Source organism: Haliaeetus leucocephalus, unplaced genomic scaffold, assembly GCF_000737465.1.
Source record: "Haliaeetus leucocephalus isolate CR32 unplaced genomic scaffold, Haliaeetus_leucocephalus-4.0 Scaffold92, whole genome shotgun sequence".
Taxonomy (NCBI): domain Eukaryota; kingdom Metazoa; phylum Chordata; class Aves; order Accipitriformes; family Accipitridae; genus Haliaeetus; species Haliaeetus leucocephalus.
This window is the reverse complement of record NW_010972528.1, coordinates 11,539,474-11,549,643: the sequence shown is the minus strand read 5'-3', so window position 1 is coordinate 11,549,643 and position 10,170 is coordinate 11,539,474. Positions and strand designations below refer to the sequence as shown.

Here is a 10,170-nt window from a genome sequence, read left to right as displayed (position 1 = left end):
GCTCAATATTTTGAAACTACAGCTTTAATCATCAATATTTTTAACTTACTATTAAAAGATGTTTGCTGTATGTAAATTCTAAACCATTTCTGCTTCCATTTAATGACTGTCATCACGTTCTAGATAAAATAGTATATTTTTCTTACTTTTTTTGTTACTTTTGTCCTTTGTCCTTCAAGCTCCCCCTGCTGGACCATTTTCCTTTTGTGGGTGGAAAAAAGGTATAGGAGACAGTCAAAGATGGGAGAGGCAGACTGTTCACTTAAGATACGGATTTAGTATTGAAATAGCTGTTTTTGACACACAGCAAAATTTATATTAGAATTAAAGGTATAATGTACAGCAACATGCAGATTATGCATGTAAAATGTTCTGTATGAATCTAACATGCAGTAAAAAGTTCTGTAAGAATCTAACCTGTATCTAGGTTGCTGAATGATTTTTTTTTTTTTCCTAAAAATACTATCTCCCAATAGCTGCTTTCTACCACAAAAGTAAACTGGTAGAACAATCATAAGGTACAGAACAATAAAAAATAATCAAGGAAGCTCCCCAGCAACTATAAAAGACTATATTGCAAAATCAAAGCAGTTGCAGATTATGTAATTTCTCTATTTTTTTTTTAATATATATATTGTTTTGTATATTTGAATTTATGATCTCGAGGAATATGGGCCAGATGAAGAGTAAAGTGAAGACCCTGAATTTTAGGAGAGTGAACTTTTAGCTCTTTTAAGGAGAGAGCCCCTGGGAAACTGCCCTCAGTGATAAAGGACCAGAAGAGAGCTAGCAGCTCTTTAAGGATGGTTTTCTTAAAGTACAAAGGCTCTTGATTCCCCTGAGTAAGAAATCAGGTAAGGAGGGCAGGAGACCAGCATAGCTGAGTAAGGCCCTTGTGGTCAATCTGAAGTGTGAGAAAGAAATGCATAGGCACTGGAAGCAGGAATATATATCCATGGGGAAGAATGTAGGGATGCTGCCTGGGTATATGAGAATGGGATCAGGAGAGCTAAGGCACAGCTGGAGCTGAATTTGGCAAGGGATATGAAGAAGGATAAAGACTCCTACAGGTATGTTGATTGGAAAAGAAGGACTTGAGAAAATGTATACACTCCCACCCCCCTGATAAATAAAATGGGAGAGCTAGTGACAACCCACATGGAGAAGGCTGAGGTACTCAATAGGTTTTTTGCCTTGGTTTTCACTGGCAGTTGCTTTTCCCACATCTCTCAAGTCCCTCAACCTCAAGGTAGGGAGTGGGGGAATAAGTCTCTGCTGTTGTAGGAGAAGACCAAGTTCAAGACCATTTGAGGAACCTGAACGTAGGAAGTCTATGGGACCTGACGAGATGTATCCCAGGGCCCTGAGGGAACTGGCAGGTGCAGTTGCTAAGCCACTCTCCATCATATTTCAAAAGTTGTGGCAATCAGGCAAAGTCCCCAGTGACTGGAGAAAAGGGAATATCACACCCATTTTTAAAAAGGAGGACCCTGGTAACTACAGACCGGTCAGCCTCACCTCTGTGCCTGGTAAGAGCATGTAACAGATTCTTCTGGAAGCTATGTTGAAGCATATGGAAGGCAGGGAGGTGATTGGAGACAGCCCATGTACCTTCACCAAGGGCAAATAGTGCCTGACTAATCCTAGTGGCCTTCTGCAATGGAGTGACTTCATCAGTGGACAAAGGAAGAGCAACCTAGAGTTCTCTAAGGCCTTTGACAAGATCGCTTACAACATTCTTGCCTCTAAACTGGAGAGAGGTGGATTTGATGGATGGGCTATTAGATGCGTAAGGAATTAGCTGGATGGCCACATCCAGAGACTTACAGTTAATGGCTCAATGTCCAAAGGGAAACTAGTAATGAGTGGTGGCCCTCAAGGGCATGTACTGGGATCAATACTGTTTACTATCTTCAATAATGACATAGATAGTAGGATTGAATGTACCCTCAGCAAGCTTGCAGATGACACCAAGCTGAGTAGTACAGTTGGTATGCTAGAGGGAAGGGGTGCTGTCCGGAAGGACATTGATGGGTGTGAGAAATGGGCCCATGTGAAACTTGTGAAGTTAAACAAGGTCAAGTGCAAGCTCCTGTGCCTGGCCTGGGGTAATCACCAGTATCAGTACAGACTGGGGAATGAAGGGGTTGAGAGCAACCCTGCAGAGAAGGACTTGGGTGTACTGGTGGATGAAAAATTGTACATGAGCTGGCAATGTCCACTTGCAGCCCAGGAAGCCTGTCGTATCCTGGGCTGCATACATGGGAGGTGATTTTTTCCCCCTCTTCTCTGCTCTTGTGAGACCCCACCTGGAGTACTGTGTCCAGCTCTTGAGTCCCCAGTACAACAAAGACATGGACCTGATTGAGTGGGTCCAGAGGAGGGCCATGAAAATGGACAGAGGGCTGGAGCACCTCTACTGTGAAGAGAGGCTGAGAGAGTTGGGGATGTTTGGCCTGAAGAAAAGGTTTTGGGGAGACCTTATGTTGCCCTTCAATATTTAAAGGGGGCTTATAAGAAAGATAGAGACTTTTTACCAGGACCTGTAGTGGCTGCACAAGGAGTATGGTTTTAAACTGAAAAAGAGTAGATTTAGATTGGGTATATGGAAGAAATTTTTTACAGTGAGGGTGGTGAGACGCTGGAACAGGTTGCCCAGAGAAGTTGTGGATGTCCTATCACTGGAAGTGTTCAAGGTCAGGTTGGATGAGGCTTTGAGCAATGTGATCTAGTAAAAGATGTCCCTGCCCATGTCAGAGGTGTTGGGTTAGGTGATCTTTAAAAGGTCCCTTCCAACCCAAACAGTTCTATGATTCTGTTGCCAATTATCACAGGGTATTTTTTAAGCCTCTGTCTGCAGAACAGAACAGAGTAGTTTACTGTTGTTGCTACACAACTAGTTTTGCAAGCGTTTCTCTGTCCCCCTTTCCTGGGCTGACCGAATAACCTTAACTTGCTGCATTATTGTCTACCAGCTCAAAATAAGGAATCTTGGTTCTACACAGAAGGTGAAGGAGAGCCCAACCATCACAAGAGCTTTTATCAATGCTGTATCTTGTTAGATTTATGTATCTTTTCATTGTAACTTGTAAAACAGCAATTACTCAGATGACTTATTTTGCCCTTTATGAATAAATAACTGAATCATTTTGAAGCCAAGATATTTGTTACTATAGACACCACAAATATGATCATAGGCATGCCTTTCCCTCTTGTCTTTCCTAGTACTACAGTGGCCAGTGTTAATCTCAAAAAGCTAAAAATCATGTAAGACAGCAATACAGGTACTTCCTTTGCTTCCTCTACTCTCCATTTTAATTTTCATGTTGTCTTCATGTTCAGAAGAGTTAGAATATTCTGAAGGCGATACTATACTGCATAATATACAGTATACATAATATACTGCTTCACATGATCCATGTTTAGCAGAGGTATACCAATTTCAACAAGGTCTGCAAAACCAAGTATAGTCTGAGCATGTTCAGAGACAAGAGAAAGACACACTTTTTTCCAATCCAACTGAAAGCGACAAACCAATTCAATTTAATTGAATTAATTTAATTTCAATTTAATAAAAATACTGCAGAAGATTTTAATTTAAATACAGAACAAAAGCTGAAACAAAGCTTTCTGAACAACTTTACTGGCTAGTCTCATGTCATCATTCATTCTTCTTCCAGATGAAGAAGAATTTATATCACTGAACCATTTACTCCACTTTTTGCACAAAAAAGACAAACCCAACCAAAAATCCAAAACAAAAAAAAGCAAGTAGCAATCCTTCCTCTGAAGTTCTTAAATCTCAGATATATTTAGTAAAGTAGCTGAAAAGCAGAATGTGGGATGCTGAAATATGGAAGTGGGTATTTCCCAGGTAGTACATTATTCCCTGAAGCTGTTGGTGTCTTTTTGTAGCCAAACAATTTATTTTTCTATTTTTTAAATTGCTAACAACTTGAAGATAAAAATTATCATGAATAAAAAGAAAGCGGAGAATGCAATATGAGAGATTACTTAGTTTGTCTAAATTATCTCTGCATTTGAAAATTGTAAAGTTTTTAATAATTACCATTAGTAGAAAGAATTTAGGTATAATGAATATAAACATTAACTTTATAATAATTTTTTAAAGTTAATTTTAGCTAATAAATACATATATACACATACACTGGTTTTCCCAAAAATGACAGAGGGAATAGATTGGGAGATGTCAGCAGATATGGAATGGGAGATTTCATTCATTCCTAGACACACATTACAGTTGTCTAATGGATAACTTTGGGAAGCATGGTAAAAGAACTGATCAACTCAAAACATACTTGTTCTGAACATTATGTATACTTAAATTTTCAGTGAGAAAAGGACCTGTCTGACCCAACAGACTAGTGTTGCAGCATATTCTGCAATTAGTATGTAAGTAGAATAAGGTGGTAATGGCTCAGTATAATTACCATCAAATTGCATTTAAATTAATCAATAATTAAGTTGCTGGTTATGTTAAATCTTCAGTAGCCTCTAAACATTGTAACTGGCACAACTGTGCTGTTGCAAAGACTCAGAGAATTAGGTACACAGAATCTGGAAAAACACACACACACAAAATGCCTTGGCAGGACAAAGGAATATTTTCCTGACTATTTGGCAATAGTTAGAAAGGACCAAAATCACAGTGAATATGTAGGTAACTAAAAATATTGTAGCTTTAATTCAAACGGATACTATAATCTGCTATTGTAATCTGAACAATCTGAGTTTATCATCAATGGATTAATATGTTTATATTTTGCTTGAATATTAACATAGACAGCAAGATTGTTGATGTTTTTTATTACTATCCTGTGAAATACACTACCCTCTTTCATAACATCTTCAACCTTCTTATCTGTTGACATGATTATTTTCTTTTCTCCTGTATAATCTGGATCTTCTGGATATAACTCATCTCCTGGGGGCAGAAAAAAGTTTCAGTTATACATTGCCTACCTTATTTTTCAGCCTTTTGATTGAGTGACACTAGCAGTTTTAATATTTATCAGGACATGAAACTCAGTGGGAATGTATTTTACAATACAAAAGCAAATTGCTTCTAAATATCTTCAGATTTAAAGACACAGCCATAAATTTCTGAAGTATCTGTCAGTGACGCTGTAGCGCACATATGAGGTGTTGATTTGAATGTTCCAGTGTTCCTGATAATACTAATACGTGATTATAATCATAGCCTGGTCAGATATGAGTTTATATAATAGGCAGAGAACATGACAAATACTTTTCCAAGTGTATAAAGATAGGTAACAGTAGGACTAATAGAAACTGTTACTTTGTTCGGTTTTGTTGAAGAAAACAGTGTTTTCATTCATATAAATGCATGTTACTCTTGTGCAAGAGTGCTAATATACCACAAATACAGTAGAGGTCAGTTGTGACCAAAAAAAGACAGGAGAAAGCATAATGAAAATCAAATAAAGAAGCAGAACATAAAAAATAGTAGATGCAACTTTTCTTAAGGAGAAGGCAAGAATGTACCTGATTATGAAATGAGAGAGACTTAAGTAGGAGAAAGGGCAGGAGGAAAATTAATTAGCGCATCTTTTTTACATCACTGCCCTATCACTACAATTGTGAAAACTGATACTGCAGCTGTGCTTGATCCACTTGCCCTTACAAATAGATAACTGAAGTAAATGAGAATTCCAAATGAAAAGGACTAAATAGGAGGAGTTCTAATACATCCTTCAGATTAAAAAAAAAAAGTTGAAATGCTAGAATCTCCTTATAAATAAATATATTTATGACAACCATGTGAGACAATGAGATGATGAGTAAATACAGAAATAACTATGCTGTCTGATTCAGTAGCTTGTCTCTGACAGTAGCCAATCAACTGGATCAAAGGAGGAAGCCAAACAGTAGAAAAAGCATGCAGTAACTTGACTTAAAAGAATGTTTGCCTTACAGTTATAGACTGGTTTATGTCATGTGGCTTGAGTATGTAGCAATTTCCAAGCTTTTATATATTTAAAAGAACCTTCATCTGTTTTCTTACCTGGCAATAGCTCAATGCTGCCATCTGAAGCAGTTAACATCACAGGCATCCAACGTTCACATCCCTCCAGAGCTCGATCAGAGCTGAACTTGTGTAACTCACGGAATGAAGAGAAGTTGCACAGCCTACACAGTTCATAGAACTGAGGTGGAGGAAACCATATTTCTTGAGATTTAAAGCATTCAATGGCTTCTGGAGGTGATGACCACTGTAAGATGAAAACAAGCCTTGAAATAATAGTTTAATCAGCAGATTGAAAGTATCAGTAACTGTAAAAAAAATTAGCAAGGAAGTCTTTACAGAAAAAGAGCATGAAACAGTCCAAATTTTCTAAACAAATAAAAACTATGTATAAACTATACCAAAATAAGAACAAAAATAAATTTAAAAAAATTGAAAAAAACCATAATAGTGTCATGGTTTAACCCCAGCCAGCACCTAAACACCATATAGCTGCTCGCTCACTCCTCCCCCCTCCCAGTGGGATGGGGAGGAGAATTGGGGGGGAGCAGAAAGGAAGTAAAACTTGTGGGCTGAGATAACAGTTTAATAACTAAAATAAAATATAACAATGATAAAATACAATAATTGTAATGAAAGGGAATATAACAAAAGAAAAAAAAAAAGAGAAATAAAATCCAGGAAAAGACAAGTGATGCACAAAGCAGTTGCTCACCACCTGCTGACTGATGCCTGAGCAGCAATTCGCCCCTCCTGGCCAACTCCCCCAGTTTATATACTGAGCATGACGTTCTACGGTATGGAAAATCCCTTTGGCTAGTTTGGGTCAGCTGTCCTGGCTATGTTCCCTCCCAGCTTCTTGTGCGCCTGCTTGCTGGCAGACCGTGGGAAACTGAAAAATGCTTAACTTAAGTGCTATGTAGCAACGGCTAAAACATCAGTGTGTTACCAACACTATTCTCACACTAAATCCAAAACACTGTACCAGCTACTAGGAAGAAAATTAACTCTGTCCCAGCTGAAACCAGGACATAAAGCATAAAAATTACTTTTTCCTATAAAAATCAGCAAGTTTTTATTTTACATGTAGGCATGCCAAGGTTGGAAGCTAAAACTGAGTCTGGTTTAGGGGCCTGACTAAAAGTCTACGGAAACAAGAGAAAACCTTAAACTCAACGTGAACTCAGTTAACAGAGGTTGCTACTGATGCTTCAAGAATTAAAAGTACCTCTAAACATCTGCTTCCTGTACACATTGTTTTCAGAGCATGAACACCCTGCTATTTGTGCTTAAACACTGTGGTGTTCTGCATGTTTACGCCATTAGTAATCTTAATTTCATCTCGCATGGTGAATTTGATAATATAAATGTGTGCATAAACATCTGCAGTAGATTTATGCTGTTAATTATAACAAACATGAACTCTTTTGAAGATAAGATCTCGGGTATTTTTAAATTTCTGTAGCAGGATCCGTTAAAAAAAATAAATATTGAAATGTCAGTAATACCAAAATGGTTAGGTAAACTTTTACAGGACTGTCTGGTTTCTCATGTACTTCTAACTTGCTTTCAAACTTCTCAGAATTCTAGAAAAACTTAGGTCTTAATGTATCTGACCCTGTTTCTTCATTATTTTTTTACTCTTTTACCCCCTCCAATTAAAAAAAGAAGTAAAAAAAAAAAAAAATCAATATAGCCTCCAAAATGGTTTTAATAATACACTATTTCAGCAAGTTTGTATGTTACTTAAAATATTCCAAATAACTCTACAAGAGACAGAAATTACTAGCAGCTCTTGCAGCCCTGGAAGACCCTGTACATACCACGTGGATCTGGCCAAGTATACTGAATGTTAAGGGTGCAAGGACCATACTCCATCGGTGCTGCACGAATGAATGTATAAAAAGTGATTACTTTGAAAGATAACAGTAATCCAAGGTGAAAACGATCGGATGTGATGGACGTCCTACGCCATAAAACTTCACGTAAAATGACATTCCAGAAACACCCTCTTCTGCCAGCGGTTAGTTACGGCTGCAGGTTTGATTAAAGGGGGCAGTGGCAGTTACTGATTGGAAGGAGAGATGTACGAGGGAGAGGATGCCCGCGAAGATGAAAACTCCCTTCCCTTTTCTCACGTCTTAGGGAGCGTTATCGGGACGGCTAGGAGCGCCAGGCCTGCGTTCGACGGTTTAATCTGCACGGGAACAGGCCCGGCCGTCTCTCGGAGGCCGGGGGGTGACGGGGAGGGAGGGCTGCGTGGGGCAGAAGCAGGGTCTCTCGTGCTTGTCGCCATCGGAGCGCTCGCCCGGCCGGCGCGGCGTGGCACGGCACGGCCAGGAGGGCGGCGAAGCCCGGGCACCCGCTCCTGCGCCAGCCCGGCGGCCGCTCTTACCAGGAAGGCCGTCACCTCTCGGTCGTCCTGCGAGGTGAGGGGCGGCCGCCGCTCCAGGCAGCACAGGTAGAAAGCCGCGTCGTAGCGCCGGGCGCCGCGACCGGCCCTGCCGACGGGCGTCAGCCAGTTGCTCCACTCCTGCAGCGCCCAGATATTGGGGACGCAGCCCAGGTGCCGGCACAGCTGCAAGAAGCAGGCCGGGTCCTCCTGCACCCGGCGCCGCCACTCGCTCAGCTCCGCGGCGGGGGGCAAGCGCTCCGCCGGCAGCGGGGGGGCCGGCCCGCTGCCCGCCGCCGGCCCGCGCCCCGGCACCAGCAGCAGGATTCCCGCCTCCTCGAAAGTTTCCCTGATGGCGCAGATGCGGAAGGCGACTTCGCCCGGCAGCGGCGAGCCCAGCTGCTCCCGGTCGGTGGCGAAGAGCGGGGCCCGGCAGCTGCCCGGAGGCGGCGGCCGCACGAGGCCCAGCCCGCACTGAGGCGAGGCGGGCAGCAGCCCCAGCCAGTCGGCGGAGAAATCCGCCGCCTCCACCAGGCCCCCCGGGAAGACGTGGGCGCTGGGCCAGAAGCCGCTGCGGGGGCTCCGCTGCAGCAGCAGCAGCTCATAGTCAAAGGGGCCGAGCGGGGAGCGCGGCGGCCGCGCCGGCGCTCCCGCCGCCAGCAGCAGCGTGGCCGCTTCCCTCCAGTGCCGAAGCCGCGAGTTCATCTTGAGGGGAGGGGGAGGAGGAGGAGGAGGCGGCCGCGATCGGGCTGTGGGGCCGCCCGGGCACCACCGCCGCCTGGGCTCCGGGAGGAGCCACTGCAACCGTAGGCAGCGGGCGGGAAAGCCCGGCCGGCCTCGGCCGCGGCGGTCAGCGCGCACCTCCGCCGAGGGAACGCCTGGCCCGCACAGAGACGGGGCGGGGTGGAGGCCTGTCACGAACGGTAATGCCTCAGTCCCCATCAGCCTTAAGCCGGTAAGTAGTGTCCTCGGAGGGCAAGAGCTTAAGGAAATACAGAGGGTTTACAGGCACAGGCCCAACGGCTGCGAGAAGCGAGGCGATGGCTTTCAGTTTACTTGAAAAACTATGGCTTGGAGTAGTCTGCGCTTCCGGAGGTTTCATAGCACCGTGCGTATTTACGGCATGACAACATGTAAATGTTGAATAGCTGCCTTGGGCCCCGAAGCCTTACCCAGCCCGTACTGCTGAAGGGGCTGTCGGCACAGGGCCTGGAACCAAGGACTCTGGTCTGCCATCATAACACTGCTGCTGACCCGCCAGCTGGCCTCAGAGAAATCTCCTTATCTCAATTCCACATCAAGGCATGCTGATGACAAAAATCATTTTAGGTCTTTAATTAAACATGTCGTGCTCCAAGTTGTTTGAATTTGTTCTAGTAGACTTCAAAGGGGAGGAGTATGTAGAATTTAAATTAATTTTTATTACAGAGCTCTTCTGTTTTGAGGCTTTTAAGTACCTTGTTACCCGAAAAAAAAAGATACATTCAGGCAAGATAGCAAAACCTTGAAAAAGTCCTTTGAACAGATGTTTCACTTTAGGAAACGTTTTGTTTTATTTCGTTAATTTAGCATTTGATTTTGATTCCTCAATCATAGACTGTTTTTTTGAATTTGTAAGGAGTTTCAGCAGAAGAAAGCTGATGGCACAGGTTGAGAAATTTTGTAAGAATGTTCTTTGCATGTAACAAGGAGAATCCTCCTCCTATTCATAATCCTTCTCTTGCTAGATTCCGTTTGGCAAATACCCACATACCTGCACGTGCCTCTGACA

At 42.6% G+C, this 10,170-nt stretch overlaps 1 protein-coding gene across 1 annotated transcript; it reads right to left on the bottom strand.

The window, feature by feature from the left end:
- Positions 1-3,589: 3,589 nt before the first annotated feature.
- NUDT19 (nudix (nucleoside diphosphate linked moiety X)-type motif 19) lies at positions 3,590-9,104 on the bottom strand. The gene is made up of 3 exons (XM_010585108.1): positions 8,403-9,104; positions 6,047-6,254; positions 3,590-4,945 (listed from the first exon to the last, which is right to left on the bottom strand). Exons 1-3 carry the CDS (start codon positions 9,102-9,104, stop codon positions 4,719-4,721), a joined length of 1,137 nt encoding a protein of 378 aa, XP_010583410.1. The 3' UTR covers positions 3,590-4,718.
- Between the last annotated feature and the right edge of the window lie 1,066 nt (positions 9,105-10,170).